The following is a 21,424-nucleotide window of genomic DNA, read 5'->3' as shown; positions in this document are numbered from 1 at the left end:
ATTCTAACCAATGTGGGCTTCCCCATTATATTGAATTGATTGATGACTTCCAGCAAAATAACTTTCCCATTCTCTTTCAATCTCTACACAAAAGCAAATTGTCCCATTGTTTATGTGTCCTGGAGCTCCACAGGTTAGACCTAGTGTACGGTTGGATTTTCCGGGTTTAGTGAATATCTGACCAAAGATGTTTTGGGAAGGATTCTCCGTTCCCCCAGCCAAGTGTTTCTCAGCCTTTCTGGAGAGGGAGAGCAGGCACCCTGTGCTTCCAGGAGTCAACTCTGCTTTCCTCGAACAGCGGACTATGTGGGAAAATATACGGACAGATACTGGACAGAGCTCGAACACCACTGGACGAGACCAGCAGGAATGGGAGGATGAACTGGGGACAGAGTTGGGATGGGGACTCTGGAGCGAAGCACTGAGCAGGGCTAACTCCACCTCCTCCTGCACAAGGCTAAGCCTAATGCAGCTCAAAGTAGTGCACAGAGCGCACCTGACCAGAACCCGAATGAGCAGGTTCTTCCCGGAGGTGGATGACAAATGTGAGCGGTGCCAGAGGGGCCCGGCCAACCACACCCACATGTTTTGGGCTTGCCCCAGGCTTGCTGGGTTCTGGACAGCCTTCTCCGAGGCAATGTCCAAGGTTGTGGGGGTGAGGGTGAAGCCATGCCCAAACGTGGCAATCTTCGGGGTATCGGAGCAGCCAGAGTTACACATGGGGAAGGGGGCCGACGCCCTCGCTTTTGCTTCCCTAATCGCACGCCGGAGACTCCTGCTCGGCTGCCGATCGGCAGCACCGCCCACAGCTGCAGACTGGCTCGCTGACCTCTCGGAATTTCTCCACCTGGAGAAGATTAAGTACGCCACCCGAGGGTCAGAGGAAGGCTTCCTGGATACTTGGGGGCAGTTTGTCGGCCTGTTCCAAAATCTGTTTGAGGCCAGCAAAGAGGAGTAAGTTAAGAATAAAAAAACAGGATAGATGAAGAACTAAAGGAATGCGCAACCCGGGCCCGGTGTGGGGGGGGGGGGGGGGGGAGACGGAACGTAAGGAAGGTGGAGAAACCACAAAAAGAAGAGGAAGGTGGGAGAGGTAACACCCCCCCCCCCTTTGAAAATAAAAACAAAGCACAGCTGAAGTCAATGGGTGGGGGGGGGGGGGAAGGGACAGGGGGAGTACACAAGGGAGGTGGAGGGCATGGGGGGGGGGGGGAGTGGGGGGGGGGGACAACACACCGACATAGAGGGTGGCAAAATGTAGATAGGGTCAATTAAAAGAGAGGCAAAATAAAATGTTCTGTACAATAAAGTAAATTAAGGCGGGTAAGAAAATGTGATGTATATATACAATTGTTTATAAAAATGAGAAATGCCAATAAAAAGATTTTTTTTAAATAAAAACTCTGCTTTCCTTATGTTTCTTGAAATCATCCCACTCAGGCAGGATCCAATCACCTCCTGTTACCGGGCAGAATACAGCCTTTTAGCCAATTCATTGGCCACCAGCCAATTAATCGAACTGAGTCCCACACCTTTCTCGGGTGCTGCAAAGTCTACGCCTTTGCTGGCAACACCATATACTATGTTGCAACTTCTTGAATTTGTCCTTCTCTCTGCTGCCTAACTTAAAGACACAGGTCCATTAAGCAGCCATGGATCAAAAATAATAACAGCAAAAATAAAGGAGAAATGAGGGAATCATCAGGATGGACCCTTACAATGTCAAAGAATATGATGATCCAAGATGAACTGGCACCAGACTGTCAGTAGAGATCACCAGCCAGCCAACAGACGCTGGAGTGACATGAGAACAATGACTATGGTAGGAAAGACTGGAGAGCTTTGTCTGCCTCACGTATCTCTCAAAAACGAAGTCTTAAGTGCCAGCCTATGTATTCAGTTGGCAAGGCCTTGCCTGAAATCACATGCTGGCTTCTAATTGGACTTCCATAACCTCACTCCGCAATGTTTATTATCCACAAGAATCTTCTTGGAGATTGGGAGACCAGTGAGAGTTGTGGCTTCTATCACTTTCTATTCTAATACAGAGGATTCTTGTCAAAAAGGTCAACTGGTTCTCAATAGCTGAATAAATCAATCAATCATCCACCCACAAGATAGCTCCCTCTCAATCCTGCTGCCCCAGCCACGCACAAGACAGCTAGCTCCCTCTCAATCCTGCTGCCCCAGCCACGCACAAGACAGCTAGCTCCCTCTCAATCCTGCTGCCCCAGCCACGCACAAGACAGCTAGCTCCCTCTCAATCCTGCTGCCCCAGCCACGCACAAGACAGCTAGCTCCCTCTCAATCCTGCTGCCCCAGCCACGCACAAGACAGCTAGCTCCCTCTCAATCCTGCTGCCCCAGCCACGCACAAGACAGCTAGCTCCCTCTCAATCCTGCTGCCCCAGCCACGCACAAGACAGCTAGCTCCCTCTCAATCCTGCTGCCCCAGCCACGCACAAGACAGCTAGCTCCCTCTCAATCCTGCTGCCCCAGCCACGCACAAGACAGCTAGCTCCCTCTCAATCCTGCTGCCCCAGCCACGCACAAGACAGCTAGCTTCCTCTCAATCCTTCTGTCGCTCTGCTGAAGACCCACCGGAGCCGCAAGGAATACATGCTCAGCTCGACCAATGATATCAGTAGCCTCAAGCATGCTGATCTTGGCAGGGCCTCTGACTCGCAAGCCAATGCCGCTGCTCTCCCGTCCTCCTGCCCTCTCACAGCTTTGTGCTTCCCCCTGCTTCAGCCCAGGGCACAAGCTCTGACCTCAGCTTCACGAGGATCTCAACTCTTGTCCCGATATGGGCTCCCAAGACCAACTGACTACCCTGCCTGGCGTCCTCCCAAGCCCACACTGGACAGGGCCCAACATCCTGCCCCACATCGAAGTCAGGACACTGAGTTCCTGCTCATATCCCCGCTACAAATAAACTACAAGAGCAGTTTAGTGCAAAAGCCCACAATTTTATAACATTCATACAGATGCTGGTCTTTTTTTGAAACAAAAAATAAACAGCAATACTACTGGGAATGTCCCATCAACTGGTGCAACTTGTACATCAATTGTCATGTATTTCCCTAGCAACGGCAGTAAAACAAATTTAACAAAACATAATGAAATGTGACCTGCCAGCAACAGGTAGAAATCTGCCTGGAGACAGCAGTAGCCAGTATTCAAAAGGCTGGATGAGATGCGTCTGTCCCAGTAACGAGATTAGAAGGCATTTTAGATAAGAATTAGGTGTGATCAGGTCTGAGTAGAAACAGTTTACCTAGCCGATTGGGAAAATCACTGATGGAGCCATATGATAATGTCTAGAGTCAAGGAATTTGATTGGGGCAGACATATACACAGAAAGCAAAATCAAAGTGGAACAAAGGTATAATTCGCCAGACCCTCACATGCAGGACAGGCCAATTAACACCGAGCAGACAGAAGCAGACAAGCCAGTTTCCAGCCACGAAGCCTGAAGGCCACGTTTTACCGCCAACAGCCTCAAAGTCTTCGAACCAAGGCAAATCAGAAGGCAGTACAGAAAACCTTTGTAAAGGCAGTTTAAATATCTTTGCTTGACCAGGTCAAGACATTTCCCAGATTTGAGTATCATCCCTGTATTGTGTGGTAACTATAAGCTGGGTTTAACTTAGAGGTTTATTCAATGTGGCTGTTGGTTGGGAAAATGGGGAAGTCTTAAGGAGTTCAGGGACCGTAGATATATTTTGGAGCACAGTTTACATAAACAGTGTGTTTAGTCATTTATATACCTTAATTGTCGTAGAGTTGTCCAGTTTGTGTGTATTTGTCTTTGATTTATTTTAATAAATAGTCTCTATAAATTGTTATACGACAACTGAAGGAGCAATGCTCCGAAAGCTAGTGATTCGAAACAAGCCTGTTGGACTTTAACCTAGTGTTGTAAGACTTCTTACTGTGCTCACCCCAGTCCAATGCCGGCATCTCCACATCATGACTTTATTATGGGCAGAGAGGAATTTTTCCTTCAACCATTGTAAAAGGTGAACATTTACATTGGTCCATTCCATAATGCTCTGGGGCGGACTAGCGACCTGTTCTGGGAATTGCGAGGTATGTAAACAGGCAAAAGTCTGTCTTAGGACACCACCAGGTGCGGAAAAAGAATTGGAATTCTAGAATGCTGGATGAGAAAAAAAACCTCCAACTAAAACAATCCAAAATTCCGAATGAGAGCAGAGGGAGAGAGTATATTATTGACGTTGCTACATAACTGCTCTGTAAGCAGCAAGTTACAGCTGCTGACAAGACAAATTAGGCAATCAATTAGAGGTAAATCCAAGCATTTGTAAGTCACCCCCTTTTAAAAGAAAAACAATCGAACCTCTTTCACTTGCTTCAAAACGTCAGGAGTTATTTCCTCTGGGTGTATGTTGCAGCATTGGCGCCCTCACCTGTAAGAGTATGGGCCTTTGAGGGATCAGGCCACATAAGGGTAAAATGAAGTTAAGCTTCCTCAGGGAGCCCCTGCCTTCACCTTGCTGTTGACTGCAGGTGCTGGTGCATCACAAGTGGCTCAATATTTGGCAAAATGTCACTTGTTTTTATTCGAATAGGGGGCAAGGACAAGCGATGCTCAGAGCTGCCTCAGCTTTATCTGATTAACTCTTAACTCAGTGGGAATCGAAAATTACCTGGACAACTGAAATGCCACCAACTAATTTACAGTATTAAGCTTTGCTTGACTGCAGTTTAACAGTAGATAGTTCATAGTTCTTGAAAGGAATAAAACCATATTTGCTTTAAATAGTCTTATTTCCCCTCTGTAGGGATTGGGGAACAGAATGTTACCTCAAAGAGGCCGTGGGAACATGTCACCGAGATCCTGGGTTGCACTATGGTCATGGGAAAAGTAAAGAAGCACAGGGTACGCTCATTGGCAAGGCTAAAGAACAGGTTGGGTGCCCAAGGCCTGGACACAGAATCTGCTGGTCCCATGGTTGGGAGAATTGCAGAGTAGTGTAGAAAACGCCTGATTCGAAGGATTTTTCTTGTATTTGGGTATATAGTTTTGAATTATTCTTGGTGAAGGAGGGTCAGATGGGACACCAGACAGGTGCAGACACTAATGGGAGAAGAAGGCTCAGGGAATGGACCTCACCTCCTACCCAAATCCCACAATGGATATAATCCTCAATTGATTTTTGCAAACTGCTGCTCAAATACTACGGGTACGATTCTCCCAAATGGAGCCCAAGTGTTCATGCCGTTGTGAACACCGTCACGTTTCACGACGGCGCAAAACAGGCCCGGGGACGACCGATTCTGTCCACCACAGGGGGCCAGAACGGTGCTGGAGCAGTTCACGCCGCTCCAGCCTCCCGCCCCAACCCGCGCATGCGCAGTTGGGCCCCGATCGTGGGCCAGACCCCATCGGAGGCCCCCCACCCCGGGGACGGAGACACCCCCCCGTCACACACACACAGGCCCCCCCCCCCCCCCCCGATCGTTCGCGCAGAGTTCCCAGCGGCAGCGACCAGGGGTGAACGGCGCCGGCGGGACTCTGTCATATCCGCGCGGCCGCTCGGCCCATCCAGGCCGGAGAATCGGCGGCCCCGCCAATTCCAGCGGCCCGCGGCCAGCGCCGCGCCAAACACGCCGGCGCAAATGGCGCCGATTCTCTGCACCTCGGAGAGTCGCGCGCCTGCATTGGGGCGCCGTGGCGCGGTTGCGGCAATTCTCCGGCCCGGCGCCGGGCTCGGAGAATCGCCCCCTACAACATGTTAATTTCCAGGGACAGTTGGGATACTGGGTGTGAGTGAGGAGAGCTGTGAGACTGAGCAAAATCATAACTTACCAAACAAACAGCCCACAGGGTCTTCAAATATTTTCTTCCACACCTCACATGTCACTGCATCAACACTTTGTGCACTGCCTCACCTCGTATCTCACTGGACATGGGTGTCATATTCCCGGGGAACAGATAAAAATCAAGAATTTCCTCAACTAAGTTGTCCTCCACTGGTGCTAGAAGTGTTGCCTTGGTGTAAATTGCTTTTGCAACCCCATCTAAAAATACAGTGGCATTTTGTAATAGTGTACTCGCGTTTACGTACCAGCGACCGGTCCAATATAGATACCTGTCAACAACTCAGAATATGCATGGAAATCCAGGGGTTGAAGAGAAATATGTTACAGGGACTCTTGACTCACCATTCACTGCAAGTTAGCTATCCTTTATAGTTGCACAGAAGTTAAAGGAAAACTAAAATCAACTACAATGAAAACCAAAGTATTGAAGGAAATACGGTTGGAAGTTTAAAGTGTGGAATTACCTGGAATTGATACTAATCTCTGGAGTTCCTGCTTTAGATCCATTATATCTTTACAGAGTTGAATATCGTCCATCCTGCAATTCAACATCACAGAAGTGGTATTAGTTATTTACAGAAATTCAGCGTGTCAAGAAAAATATTTTATACTCATTTGCCGCTACAGGACTCCAGTATTGATGAAACGAAAGAGACAAACTGTCATCAGGACAGACACAGGAATACCAAATTTCAAAGGGAGCAACAATTTTCCATTTCATCTAAATTGTTGCTCCATAGAACCTCTACAGTGCAGATGGAGGCCATCAAGTCTGCACCGACCCTTTGAAAGAGCACCCCCATAACCCCACCTAACCAACACATCTTTGGACGCTAAGGGGGAATTTAAGGCCAATTCACCAAACCTGCACATCTTTGGACTGTGAGATGAAACCGGAACACCCGGAGGAAACCCACTCAGACATGGGAAGAACGTGCAAAGTCTACAGTCACCCAAGGCTGGAGTCGAACCCGGGTCCCTGGTGCTGCAAGGCAGCAGTGATAACTACTGCACCACTGTGCCACTCTTGAGATTTGGTATTCGTGCTTCTGTCCTGATAAGTCCAAGTCGAAAAGTTTCTTTTTTCAGAAAAAATATTTAAATTTGTGTTTCAATTTTTAGGCTTTTTTTTAAAAATTGCCATACAGGGAACTTGCACTGAATGAACTGATGAACAAAGTCTGTCATATCATTTATAGACTGGAAGCTAACATGAAAGGGTGCCTTCTGCCAGCTGTTGGTCAGTGTTGACATTCTCACTTCAGAAAGACGCGGTTTTGAGTCTCACACCCGAGACTTGAGCACAAACCAAGTTTGACATCAGTGCAGTACTGAGGGGATGCTGCACTGTCTGAGGGACTATCTTTCCACTCAGACTCTTAACTGAGGCTGCATGGGCCAACTTAGATGGATGGAAACAGTGGATGGATGGATATGTAGACAGTCCAACTAGGGAAGGGGCGGTACTGGACCTGGTATTGGGGAATGAGCCCGGCCAGGTGGTAGAAGTTTCAGTAGGGGAGCATTTCGGGAACAGTGACCACAATTCAGTAAGTTTTAAAGTGCTGGTGGACAAGGATAAGATTGGTCCTAGGATGAATGTGCTAAATTGGGGAAGGCTAATTATAACAATATTAGGCGGGAACTGAAGAACATAGATTGGGGGCGGATGTTTGAGGGTAAATCAACATCTGACATTTGGGAGGCTTTCAAGTGTCAGTTGAAAGGAATTCAGGACCGGCATGTTCCTGTGAGGAAGAAGGATAAATACAGCAATTTTCGGGAAACTTGGATAACGAGAGATATTGTAGGCCTCGTCAAAAAGAAAAAGGAGGCATTTGTCAGGGCTAAAAGGCTGGAAACAGACGAAGCCTGTGTGGAATATAAGGAAAGTAGGAAGGAACTTAAGCAAGGAGTCAGGAGGGCTAGAAGGGGTCATGATAAGTAATTGGCAAATAGGGTTAAGGAAAATCCCAAGGCTTTTTACACGTACATAAAAAGCAAGAGGATAGCCAGGGAAAGGGTTGGCCCACTGAAGGATAGGCAAGGGAATCTATGTGTGGAGCCAGAGGAAATGGGCAAGGTACTAAATGAATACTTTGCATCAGTATTCACCAAAGAGAAGAAATTGGGAGATGTTGAGTCTGGAGAAGGGTGTGTAGATAGCCTGGGTCACTTTGAGATCCAAAAAGACGAGGTGTTGGGAGTCTTGAAAAATATTAAGGTAGGTAAGTCCCCAGGGCCTGATGGAATCTACCCCAAAATACTGAAGGAGGCTAGAGAGGAAATTGCTGAGGCCTTGACTGAAATCTTTGGATCCTCACTGTCTTCAGGTGATGTCCCGGAGGACTGGAGAATAGCCAATGTTGTTCCTCTGTTTAAGAAGGGTATCAAGGATAATCCAGGGAATTACAGGCCGGTGAGCCTTACATCAGTGGTAGGGAAATTACTGGAGAGAATTCTTTGAGCAGGATCTACTCCCATTTGGAAGCAAATGGACGTATTAGTGAGAGGCAGCATGGTTTTGTGAAGGGAAGGTCGTGTCTCACTTAACTTGATAGAGTTTTTCGAGGAGGTCACAAAGATGATTGATGCAGGTAGGGCAGTGGATGTTGTCTATATGGACTTCAGTAAGGCCTTTGACATGGTCCCTCATGGTAGACTAGTGCAAAAGGTGAAGTCACACGGGATCAGGGGTGAGCTGGCAAGGTGGATACAGAACTGGCTAGGTCATAGAAGGCAGAGAGTAGCAATGGAGGGATGCTTTTCTAATTGGAGGGCTGCGACCAGTGGTGTTCCGCAGGGATCAGTGCTGGGACCTTTGCTGTTTGTAGTATATATAAATGATTTGGAGGAAAATGTAACTGGTCTGATTAGTAAGTTTGCAGACGACACAAAGGTTGGTGGAATTGCAGATAGCGATGAGGACTGTCAGAGGATACAGCAGGATTTAGATTGTTTGGAGACTTGGGCGGAGAGATGGCAGATGGAGTTTAATCCGGACAAATGTGAGGTAATGCATTTTGGAAGATCTAATGCAGGTAGGGAATATACAGTGAATGGTAGAACCCTCAAGAGTATTGAAAGTCAGAGAGATCTAGGAGTACAGGTCCACAGGTCACTGAAAGGGGCAACACAGGTGGAGAAGGTAGTCAAGTAGGCATACGGCATGCTTGCCTTCATTGGCCGGGGCATTGAGTATAAGAATTGGCAAGTCATGTTGCAGCTGTACCGAACCTTAGTCAGGCCACACTTGGAGTATAGTGTTCAATTCTGATCGCCACACTACCAGAAAGATGTGGAGGCTTTAGAGAGGGTGCAGAAGAGATTTACCAGAATGTTGCCTGGTGTGGACGGCATTAGCTATGAGGAGCGGTTGAATAAACTCGGTTTGTTCTCACTGGAATGACGGAGGTTGAGGGGTGACCTGATAGAGGACTACAAAATTATGAGGGGCATAGACAGAGTGGATAGTCAGAGGCTTTTCCCCAGGGTAGAGGGGTCAATTACTAGGGGGCATAGGTTTAAGGTGTGAGGGGCAAGGTTTAGAGTAGATGTACAAGGCAAGTTTTTTACACAGAGGGTAGTGGGTGCCTGGAAGCCGCTACCGGAGGAGGTGGTGGAAGCAGGGACGATAGGGACATTTAAGGGGCATCTTGACAAATACATGAATAGGATGGGAATAGAGGGATACGGACCCCGGAAGTGTAGAAGATTGTAGTTTAGTCGGGCAGCATGGTGGCACGGGCTTGGAGGGTCGAAGGGCCTGTTCCTGTGCTGTACTTTTCTTTGTTCTTGAAACGATCACAAGGCATTCTTTTGAAGAAGAGCTAGTGAGATCTGCTGATGTCCTGGGAAATCCTTATCATTTAAACAACACCACTAAAATAGTTGATCTTATTATTAATCATATTAATATTTTTGTCACTTTGCTGTGCAAATTAGGCTGATGTGTTTCCTACATTGTAACAATGACACTACTTCAAAAGTACTTTATTCGCTGTAAAACACTTTTGAGGATTTCCAGATGTTGCAATTGGTGCTATGTAAATGCAGCTTCTTCCTTCAACTACAATACCCAATCTGCGTGAAACGTCTGGCAATATTAAACTCACTTAACATTCATCTTGGGGATCATGTGATGCAAGTGCGGAAGGGGGATTGACCGAGGAGAGAGCAGTCACGCACAGCGAGGTTGGCCTGTGCGTTGCAGAGGTGACGATCCACTGCCCCTTCACCCAGATGACCTGCCACTAGTGAGTTGTTCATGTCAGACAGAATGATCCTTCCCTCTCACTGACCACATGTCCATTGTCTCACAGCATCTCCATCAGTTGGGGTTGGGCCATCCGGAGTCGTCCACGCACCCCTCCCACCCACCCCCGCCACCGACCACCCAAAAGACCACCTCGGTGGAGAACTCCAAGGAGGCCACACGCACGCCCCCGCCCCCCAGACACAGTGATCCAAGATCAAACACCCCCGATGCAGATCCCATTCAGAGGATGGTGTGACTCGATGTCAGCAGGGAGACAGGAGTCAGACTCCGGCATAAACTGAGGAGCACACAGAGCTTTTCTCACAGAGCGTCATCATCACTCTCCTACCTACTGACCCAATGACAGTGTCGACACAGGCCCACACCCTGGGTGATATTACACAGATTAGAACAGGGTACTCCTGGAAGAGTTGGTGTTCTCCTGTCTTTCTCTGTATTCATGTACACAGAAGCATTTTGTACCGCACTATACCAGCTTTGAGGATGAGTTGTGTTGTTTGTAAAAAAAACTCTAATAAAAATATACATTAAAAAAATTAGTTTTAGATTTCTAAATGTGTTTCTGATAAACATATGCGGACTTATCTTTAAACCATCCAATTAACTGGTTAAATGCAACTTCAGTCATAATCCTGTCATGCTTCACCGACTGTTTAAAACTCCAACGCTCAGTTGCTACATCTTTATTAGCTCCACATTCATCAGCTGCTAAAGCAATGGAAATGTTTACGTACTTTAATGGAATCATTTCGTTTCACATGAGATATGGTTTTGTCCTCGGGGGTTTGTCCTCAGTTGAAGTGATGAACAATATATCTCCAGCTTGATGAACAGACAGTATGCTCACATCTTTTCAACACTGCAATTGGTTAGCGAGGAAGTGTTTACCCTTCACCAAGAGAAAGAATGTCCTCAGAGTTTCTGCCTCTCTGTCACCAGGAGAGTGGCAGAAATCCCTTACACGCCCAGCCTAACGGATTCATTACGAATTCACAGCAAGCCATCGCTGCCACCGAGCACCTGGGATTCTGTGTCAGTTGCCAAGCAAAGAGAACAGCAGGCCTGTCGTATTAATTAAGTTAGGTATTTAAGTTAGGTATTTCCAAACACATTTCAAGGCACATTGCTGAGGCGATGGGGCGCCTCGGGCTCTGAGTGACTGCAGCCTTCAGTTCTACTTCATTAGCTGTGATGACACAATTGGTTCAGTTCTCCAATCTGTTATCCATGCGTCATTTCAATAAAAGCTCATGATGCATTCAACTCAATTATTTTTTTATCCAGAAATGCATCATTAGCTCCCCAGATTGTTTAGTTGGTGATGGGACATCGCAGTGTAGTACAAAATCAGAGAGGTTCCAAGGTCCCATATTGAATTAAGCTTTGGCTGATGTGAATTGAGGCACTACAGTTAGTCATCCTGGAGGAAGGATGTACAATGTCCAGGATTGGCGTGAGGCCTTATGAGAGACTAAATTGCTCTCTCTGGAGATGGAGATGTCCAATGAGAATATTAACCTGCCATCACTGTTGACTGTATGAACATGATCTCATTCTCAGGTATACACTGATGATTATCAGCGACTGCAACATGGAATTTTATTCCGACACAAATAGCTAAGGGATGGTACCAGGGCAGGTCCAGTAATCAACCAATTTATACCATCCGTGGAGCTGAGATTAATTATAACAGCAGATTTATTTTCCTTCTTCCTCCTAACCTATCAAATGTTTTTTCCACACCCCTTGCTGTCAAAACCCTCCGTGGCCTCACCCCTCCCTATCTCTCTTATCTCCTCCAACCCTACAACCCTCTGAGATAGCTGCGCTCCTCTAATCCCTGCCTCTTGAGCATCTCCGATTTTAACCGCTACACCACTGGTGGTCGTGCCTTCAGTCGGGTAGGCCCCAAGCTCTGGAATACCCACCCTACACCTCGCAATCTGGCTTTCGGCCTTTAGCACATTCCGCAAAAATCTAACTCTTGGACCAGCCTTTGGTCACCTGTTCTAATATCTCCTCTGCGCCGCAGTCTCATATTTTGTTTTATGATGCTCCCGTGAAGAGCCTCGGGTTGTTTTACTGTATTAAAGGCACTACATAAATGTAAGTTGTTGTTGTCGGGTGAGGATTGGCTGAGATGCTCTTACGGATGACAGCAAGCCGATGCTCCCTGATTCGATTCATCCGGAAATGGTGCTTACAAGTACTTGTATGAAGTACGGGACAGTTACCATCACTCGTTCACTCGTAGAACCACTTACAGAAGTTCCAGTTTCCAATCCCATTCTCAGCCATTGTGGCCTCGGAAGGTGCATTCATTGCGCAGCCTTACAAGTTGACCAGTAAATCCTACCAATAATCCCACGGCAGACTGAGAGAGCAGGAGGATCTCCCGCTCAGCCATGCTTGACGTTCCTCAAACTATAGACAGGCTGGTGACAGGCTAGTGACGGTTCCAGGAATCACAAGCCTTGCGCATCTCTAGATATGCAAAACCTATAGTAGTAATCCAAACGCCAATTCCAATCACATCCTAACCCACATTGGGTTAAAGTGTCAAATAGCAAAATTATAAAGAACTTCCAAATATATAATTTAAATTTAAAAAGTGACTGCAGCTAAAACTATCACCATTGTATAAGCAGAAGTTATAATGTGGGTCACATAAACAATGGGCTGGATTCTCCGATTTTGAGGCTATGTCCTCATGCCAGTGTGGGAACGGCCGAACGTTCGGCGTAAAACGGCCACCGATGCTCTGTTTGGTGGGGGACTAGGGGGGCTAGCAGCCGAGCAGCCTACAGCACCTGACTCTAGCTGCCGATACAGCCGCGGAGAATTGCCGGGTCTGTGGCCGCGCATGCGCATAGCGGCGGCCTGCTGCGGCCCCGCCATACAACATAGCGCCGACCATGGGTGGACCCGACCTGCAAAATAGTTCCCCTGCTTTGGCCAGCTCGCGAGCCAGGGACCACCACCCAACAGTGCCCCAGCCCCTGACAAAGTCCCCCCTGCCCGCGGATCGGCCCTTCCCCGACTGTATGAGTCTGCAGCCGCCATGCCAAGTTCCCGACAGGTAAGACCATGAGAGACCCACGCCGTCGGGACCTTTGCCAGTCTGGGGCGGAGCATCGGGGGGTGGGCCTCCTAGGGTACGCTGCTTTGGAGGGGGTGGAGCATCGCGAAAGTGGCACCACCCACGATTTGGTCGGAAACGGCTATTCTCTGACCGATCGCCAATCGCAATTTCGCCGTCGGCTACCGGTGAATCCCGCCCAATATTTATTCAACTTTTATACCTGACTTTGTGCCCCGTACTGCTTTATTGTTTGTGTTAACCACCCAGTTTTGTCTGTTACACACCGCTGCTTATTTTGTTTTATACTACAAAAATTAAGATCTCGGTTTGATGTGTACTGTTATTGCCCCAGAATTAATCTATTCAAACGGTTGCCATGACAACAAATGTTACTACTGGTAATTCTAAAATGGTTTAACCTGCAAGTATTTTGTTCCCTGAAGCTAACTACATTCAGCTAATAACTTCAAAATAATCTCAGGCAGGGGAATGGCCCTGGAGGTCATTTGCTCGCTCGCAGGGTCAGTACAGGTAAGATGGGTGGAGTGGCCTCTTTCTGTGCGGTGGCAATTCTGTGATCTAAAACCGTTTGCCATTCTCACTGAACTTAATTGCTCCATTAAACAAGCATTAAAAAGCTCAATTAATATGATGAATTGTCTTCCATGTTGCACAATCGCTTTAATTAGGACTCGGTAGCCAGGGACACACAATATTAGTCGTGGTTAGTTGTCTGAATTGACGAAGTTCACCAGAGTGGCACAGTGGTTAGCACTGCTGCCTCCCAACGCCAGGGACCCGGGATCAATTCCAGCCACGGGTGATTGCCTGCGTAGAGTTTGCACGTTCTCCCCGTGTGTGCGTGGGTTTCCTCCGGGTGCTCCGGTTTCCTCCCACAGTCCAAAGATGTGCAGGTTAGGTGGACTGGCCGTGATAAATTGCCCTTAGTCTCCAAAGGTTAAGTGAAGCTACAGAGATAGGGCGGGGGATTGAGTCTAGGTGGGGTGCTCTTTCAGAGGGTCGGTGCAGGCTCGATAGGCCGAATGGCCTCCTTCTGCACTGTAGGGATTCTCTGATTCTATGAAATTACCACATGTCCTTGCCATATTTGCCTGAAAGTGATTCTCAAGCAGACTGTTATTAGAGATTGAAAGACTTATTTATAAATTACTCCTCAAATCAATTGAACATCAGATTTCTGAAACATAAGTAATATTACTTACAACCAGACATAATGATGATTGGTTGGGGATCCAAACGTGCTACAGCTCTCAGTTGAGTATTTTAGGCCTTGAAGAATCCAAATTTCTATTACAAACAATAAATTTTTATAAGACCATAAAACATGGCAGCTGAAGTAGGCCATTCGGCCCATCGAGTCTGCTGCACCATTCAATGAGATCATGACAGATCTGATGTGATAATCCCGAACTCCACTTTCCCACCTTATCCCCATAACCCTTGAAAGTTGTACTGATTAAAAATCTGTCTATCATGTCATACAGCGGGTGATTGTCACTGTATGATACGAGACCTAAGAAAAGTATCTGAAAGTAACAAAAGGGGGAGGGGAAAGAGAAGAGTAGAGCGTTACCAATGGAAAGTTCTTGCATATTTACCCAAAGTGCATACCCTTGTCTACTGTACAATGTATACAATGAAAAACTGCAATAAAAACACGTTCAAATAATCTGTCCATCTTTGCCTTGAACATCCTTAATGACCCAGCCTCTACAGCTCTCTGAGGTAAAGAACTCCACAGATTCACCACCCTCAGAGGAGAAATTACTCCTCATCTCTGTCTTAAGTGGGTGACCCCCTTACTCTGAGATTGTGTCCTCTGATCCTAGACTCCGCCACAAGAGAAAATGTAATAACTTGACCAAGGCCAGTCATAGAATCATAGAATTTACAGTGCAGAAGGAGGCCATTCGGCCCATCATGACTGCACCGGCTCTTGGAAAGAGCACCCTTCCCAAGGTCAGCACCTCCACCCCATCCCCATAACCCAGTAACCCCACCCAACACTAAGGGTAATTTTGGACACTAAGGGCAATTTATCATGGCCAATCCACCTAACCACATCTTTGGACAGTGGGAGGAAACCGGAGCACCCGGAGGAAACCCACGCACACACGGGGAGGATGTGCAGACTCCGCACAGACAGTGACCCAAGCTGGAATTGAACCTGGGACCCTGGAGCTGTGAAGCAATTGTGCTATCCACAAGGCTACCGTGCTGCCCCAGTCGTCTAACATCAAATCTCTGTATTGCAGCACGGTAGCACAGTGGCTAGCACAGTTGATTCACAGCTCCAGGGTCCCAGGTTCGATTCCTGCTTGGGTCACTGACTGCGCGGAGTCTTCCCATGCCTGGGTTTCCTCCTGGTGCTCCGGTTTCCTCCCACAGCCCAAAGATGGTTAGGTGGTTTGGCCATGATAAATTGCCCTTAAGTGTCCAAAAAGGTTTGGATGGGGTTGCGAGGATGGGGTGGAGGCGTGGGCTTTGGTGGGGTGCCCTCTTTCTGCACTGTAAATTCTATGATATGATATGAAAAGACTCCCTCCGTGACTTAAAATTCACACATCCAATCCAGAGGACCGGCGGAGACGCCACTCCGGGTTGGACAGCAGGCTTTAAGCTCCCGCCATACATTTCCCACTAGGTGAGCAACCGCCCGCTATGTAGAGGAATTCATGTCCCACAAAGCCCACGGGGCGATCTATTGACAATCCCCCGTGTCCCCTGTGGCCACCATAACAGGAAACACTGTCTCAGCATTCACTCTGGCAATCTCCCGGAGAGTCTTACATGTCTCAGAAAATAGAAGCAGGACGAGGCCATTCAGCCCCATCCAGTCTCAATTATTATCTTCCGAGGTCAGAGTCCAACAGTGGGCAGGAGACTGGACAGAAACCCCAATATTTTATTTTAATTTTGTAAGACTGTGAGAAAAGGATACCTCACTCCAGGCATGATTGCACGAAAAATAGGAATATGATATATTAAAACAAACTTTAATAATAACACAGTATTAAAATCTTTAACATCACACCAGAAAATAGCTTACAATTACCCCTTAAATAATGCTACTCAATACAGTGAATACAATACCCTTAACTGCTATCTTTATTACCATTAAGGAGCTGGTTTAGCTCACTGGGCTAAATCGCTGGCTTTTAAAGCAGACCAAGGCAGGCCAGCAGCACGGTTCAATTCCCGTACCAGCCTCCCCGAACAGGCGCCAGAATGTGGCGACTAGGGGCTTTTCACAGTAACTTCATTGAAGCCTACTCGTGACAATAAGCGATTTTCATTTCATTTTCATTTTTCATTAAACAACAAGAAAGACGATCTCAGCTCTCAATCCACATTAACTACTACTGCCGCATGTTAGACGTATTTGATGCTGTGGTATGAAGAGTCAAAATTCTGTTCCTTTTTCACCAACACACTTTTATTTCTTCCAACAGACTCTGCACAAAACTCTAATTACACATCACCAGCCACAAAGGCCACCTGAAGCCCCTTTACATATCAGTGTCAATCATTGGATACTTAACATAAATGAGACAACTAATTGCAATGTCTCTTAATGCATTACTTAACTTTTAACCCATTACTTAACAGTCTCCCCTTCCTTGGAGAAAAAAATAATAATTAGGGGAAAACAACATTTCAAGAAACTCAAAAACACACGTGCAATTTCCCCCCTTCTTTCTTTTTTCATTTTTGGAAGAGAAAAAAACAAGTCACAGAAACAGGCGGCCTACAAAGCTTAACGTCTCAGCAGCCAAAGTGCTTTTGACCACTTTCTTTATTTTCTTTGTTTCCCACACAAGAGGACAACATTTACCATTGTGCCCCAAGAGGAAAATTATAAAACCTCCTGTGCTTGATTTGCATAGGACGCATCACTATAAACTATGAGTTTCAAGTGCCTACGGTCACCTAAAACCGGGATCCTCAAAACACACCCCTGCATTTTTAGTTTGGCCAAACGCTTTATTTGCTCTTATTATGTCTTCCACTTTGGGATTATTCATTTTTGTACTCAACTCTAAGATATCAAAACTCACATCCGGTCTAGTCTGTCTACCTAACCAATTCAGTTGCCCAATTAAACTTTGCAGTTGCTCTTTTTCCATCTTTGAAACCATTACATCTTTTTGTGAAACCCGGCCACAACTAATTGCTATTGGGCTGATGCTTTCCAAATAAGATTGCTGACGTAAAGTTGCCCCTAACTTAGTCTGTCCGATTTCCAGTCCAATATATTTAAATGCACCGGAAGCCTGACTTCCGACCCTGAATTCTTTCCACAAACCAGAGATTACAAAAGCTTCAAAATCATTAGTCCCACCCCACAAAAATTATTTGACATGCATCATAAAGATGCCAGAAAGGTTCCCTTTATAGTGCCAGTAAAACATTACCGGATCTACTTTCAACTGGTAACAGCCTAACTTTAACAAAACTGACCTTACCAAAAAATACCAGACTCTAGATGCAATATTTAAACCATATACACATTTGTTCAACTTCCAGAGTACCCCTTCTGTGTTAGCTGCTTCTTTAGGAGGACGGAGAAAAATGTCTCTCTGGAGCTGATGCCCCTGCAAGAAGGCAGCTTTTATATCTATAGATTTGCATTCCCATGCCTTTGTGGCTGTGGGCCTTAAGATCTGGGATACGGCCATTTTTCCGAAAGGACAACGACCAAAAGTTGGTACAAAAGTGACATACTTGCCTGAAGGGTCTAGTCAATGGAAGGATGCAACTGTTATTAGAGCAGGGAAGGCCACTGGAAAGTATAAACATTGGTTGAATGTACAGCATTCAGGGGAGGGAGTTAAGATAATGGATTGGGAACACGAAGTTCAAAAGTGGAGGGCACAGAAACACACTGCCAATTCAGATAGTACATCGGTTAGTGAACAGGTCCGCAGGAAAAGGTCGAGAACTATTGAAAGGACATCCCACAGCAGATAGGAAAGATCAAGCAGTAGCAGAATGGCGCAGTGTACGCATGCTGGGCCCATAACCCAGAGGTCGATGGATTGTAACCATTCTTTGCTACCAATTGTTAGACGTATTGGATGCTGTGGTATGAAGAGTCAAAATTCTGTTCCTTTTTCACCAACACACTTTTATTTCTTCCAACAGACTCTGCACAAAACTCTAATTACACATCACCAGCCACAAAGGCCACCTGAAGCCCCTTTACATATCAGTGTCAATCATTGGATACTTAACATAAATGAGACAACTAATTGCAATGTCTCTTAATGCATTACTTAACTCTTTACCCATTACTTAACAGCGCACAGGGATACTTGCTTTACGGAGATGCTCTTTGAGAAATAGAGATCCTTTGATACTGCTTTAAAGACAAGATCTGACTCCTGTCAGACCCATGCAGAAACTCTGCCTCTATGTCTTCAGGAGGTGCTTCTCAACTTGTTTTAGCTTCCCTTTGTTCTCAGACAAGTCTGCAGTGCTTTAAAGACTGTAGCGATTTCATATGTATTGTAGGTATTTGGTGCATCTTAAATTCCGACATTCATCACACAATAAGGTCACCTCTCATACCTCACATTTCTCTTACCCTATCCATGTGACAATCCACACAATTCTGCATTTTATAATTATATAAAATTTAACATACCGCTCGATAAAAGGAGAATTTGATTGTCATAACTCTTGACGATAACTTTGGTTTAACGAGATAATTTTCCATAGACTTGAGTGGCACTCTCTCTACAGAAGCGAGTGGGGAGTTCAAAGTGACTCAAGGACTTGAGCATGAAAACCAAGGCTGACGCTGCAACACTGAGGGAATGCTGCACTGTTGGGAGTTATATGAGGTGTGCAACCTAGGCCCTCTCCAGGGAATGGAACAGGTCTAATAGCTCTATTTTGAATAACAGCAGGGTAGATCCCTTCAGTGACCTGGCCGGCATTTAAAACAAATTAACTGGTCATTACCACATTGCCATTTCTGGAGATCGCTGCGCGCAAGTAAGCTGCCACTTTTCCTACAACCGTGACTGCACTCAAAAGTATTTAATTGGCCGCAAACTGCTTTGGGATAACCTTTGGTCATGAACGACACTATATAAATGTAAGTCTTTCTTTCCCCAACTATGTTTCTTATCAATAGTTTCACTCTTATTAAAAATAACTGCTATTTCACCAAGGGAAGCTTAATTAAAAATCTGAATTTGATTAATCAATATTCTTTGCCAATGTCCTGTTAGAAACACCAATTAAAAAAGATGATGTTTTCCTCTGGAAAACTACCTGTATCTCCTGCACTTGTTAAAATGCTCTGAAATGTATGAATAATTGAGCTCTGCCATTCCCTTTAACTGGTTAACTCAAACAACTATTTATTGTTGTTAAATAAGCAAGCCATTATTTTCACATCAGTTCTCGCTCAATAACCCAGTGGGGTCGGTTAGCTCAACTGGTCATGGAGGACACCTCCAACTGCGCAGGTTCAATTCCTGTACCAGCTTAAGTTATTCACGAAGGCCCCGCCTTCTCAACCTACGCTCTCCTCGCCTGAGATTTGGTGACCCTCAGGTTAAATGAATGTCAGTCAGCTCGCTCTCAAAAGGGGAGAGCAGCCTATCCTCCTCGGTGTTAGGATGCCGGTTGCGAACCCAAAAGGGGAGAGCAGCCTATCCTCCTCGGTGTTAGGATGCCGGTTGCGAACCCAACTATTTGCAATTTGTAAAACTGTGAAGGAAGGAGTGATGACTCTGGCCAATAGGTATCTTTTATGTGAAAACAAACTTTAATTTAAACACAGAATTAACCACATTAGCACAAAGAAATAACATTACAGATAAAAGTCACAACAAGCAAAAGAAAAAACTTCAATTTACTCCCTACGTCTGCCATTATATATTCCAGTTAAGCAAACCAATATGGTTCTAATAACACTTATAAATAAAGTTAACAATCAGATGTTACTTGCTTTTCTCTGTGTAGAGGCCTTGGAGAGAACCTTTCAGGAGCAAACTGAAAACCATTTCTTCTCAGATTAAAATCCTATGCAACTACAGAGAGACCTGGCTCCTCCCCTGAATTACATAACCTGCAGTCAAAGCATAAGGTATTTCTCTGTCTCCTCCTGCAAGATGTCCAATGACATGTTTAGCCAGGACCAAAACACAATTGGTGGTTTTCTAGTCCCCCAGTCGTGTGTTTCCCAGTGGCGCGTCACTCACTGGTGGCTGGATTCTCTACTCCCGCCGCTTGTCCATGGACTTTTCCAAATGAGCCATCCTACGCAGCTGGGAAACCCACGGGTGGGGGTGCGCAGCCAGTGGGAAAAGAGAATCTCAACGACCCAAAAATTCAGGCCAATATCTCTTATAAATTATCTACATCCCAAGGACCTCCAAACCATAACAATATTCCATGAGCCACCTATCTGTAAACAAGTAAATGCTTCTCAAATCTATCAGCAGAATACTCCCCCATGCAAAATCAAGGATTACCTCACTTTTATGACCCCTTGAGCACAGCTTTAGCAGACATACTGGCTGGATGCATCTTAAACCCATTTTTAAAATACCATTCCTGCAACAAATACAAAATGTAACAATTGCTTACATTCATCACATCGGGGACTATGGCAACTTCCATTTATTTCATTCCACTTTTAAATTAACACAAAAGTTTAAAAACATATAAAGTCACTATCACTATGATATGAAGAAAATATAGAATGGCTAATCTCACCTTCATTAAACGCCATGTGTATGAAATGTAAATGGCTCCTAAACAGGTTCCGCGTGACACCTCAACCCAGCTCTAACATTTATAACATTTTTAGCATCTATCTCCTGTACATGTACAGCCCCATGCAGTTCAATGCATTTAAATGGTGAGGCAGACAGTGAGATCATATTCTCTAAACTAACAGCAGAGTATCTCGGACGGCAACTATGGATTTCCGGGTCTAATTAAGCATCTGCCCTTGCTTGAAGTGCTGTAGCATTTGTACATAAATAACCGTGAATGCTGTTACTCTTGCCGTTTTATTGACTGTAAATTATGGGCCATTTGCACGATAACGTAAGTAGACGTCAGGATAGTCTGATTAGCCTTCGCTTACAGTGTCATGGTACAAACAAGTAAATTGCTGCTCCCGGTAAGATTTGCATCACAGAAAGCAGACAGATTGATATTCATAGACAG

The 21,424-nt window shown here is 45.8% G+C and overlaps 1 protein-coding gene across 4 annotated transcripts in view; it reads right to left on the bottom strand.

The window, feature by feature from the left end:
- LOC140394502 (bMERB domain-containing protein 1-like) overlaps positions 1-21,424 on the bottom strand; it is a 145,789-nt gene that overhangs the window by 44,035 nt on the left and 80,330 nt on the right. For all 4 annotated transcript variants that reach the window (XM_072481829.1, XM_072481827.1, XM_072481828.1 and 1 more), the window contains one exon: positions 6,314-6,387. In XM_072481829.1, coding sequence (XP_072337930.1) covers positions 6,314-6,387 — 74 coding nt within the window. The remainder of the gene's footprint in view (positions 1-6,313; positions 6,388-21,424) is intronic.

The sequence above is a fragment of the Scyliorhinus torazame genome, chromosome 17, assembly GCF_047496885.1.
Source record: "Scyliorhinus torazame isolate Kashiwa2021f chromosome 17, sScyTor2.1, whole genome shotgun sequence".
Taxonomy (NCBI): Eukaryota; Metazoa; Chordata; class Chondrichthyes; order Carcharhiniformes; family Scyliorhinidae; genus Scyliorhinus; species Scyliorhinus torazame.
This window is presented reverse-complemented; position numbering and strand designations above follow the sequence as displayed.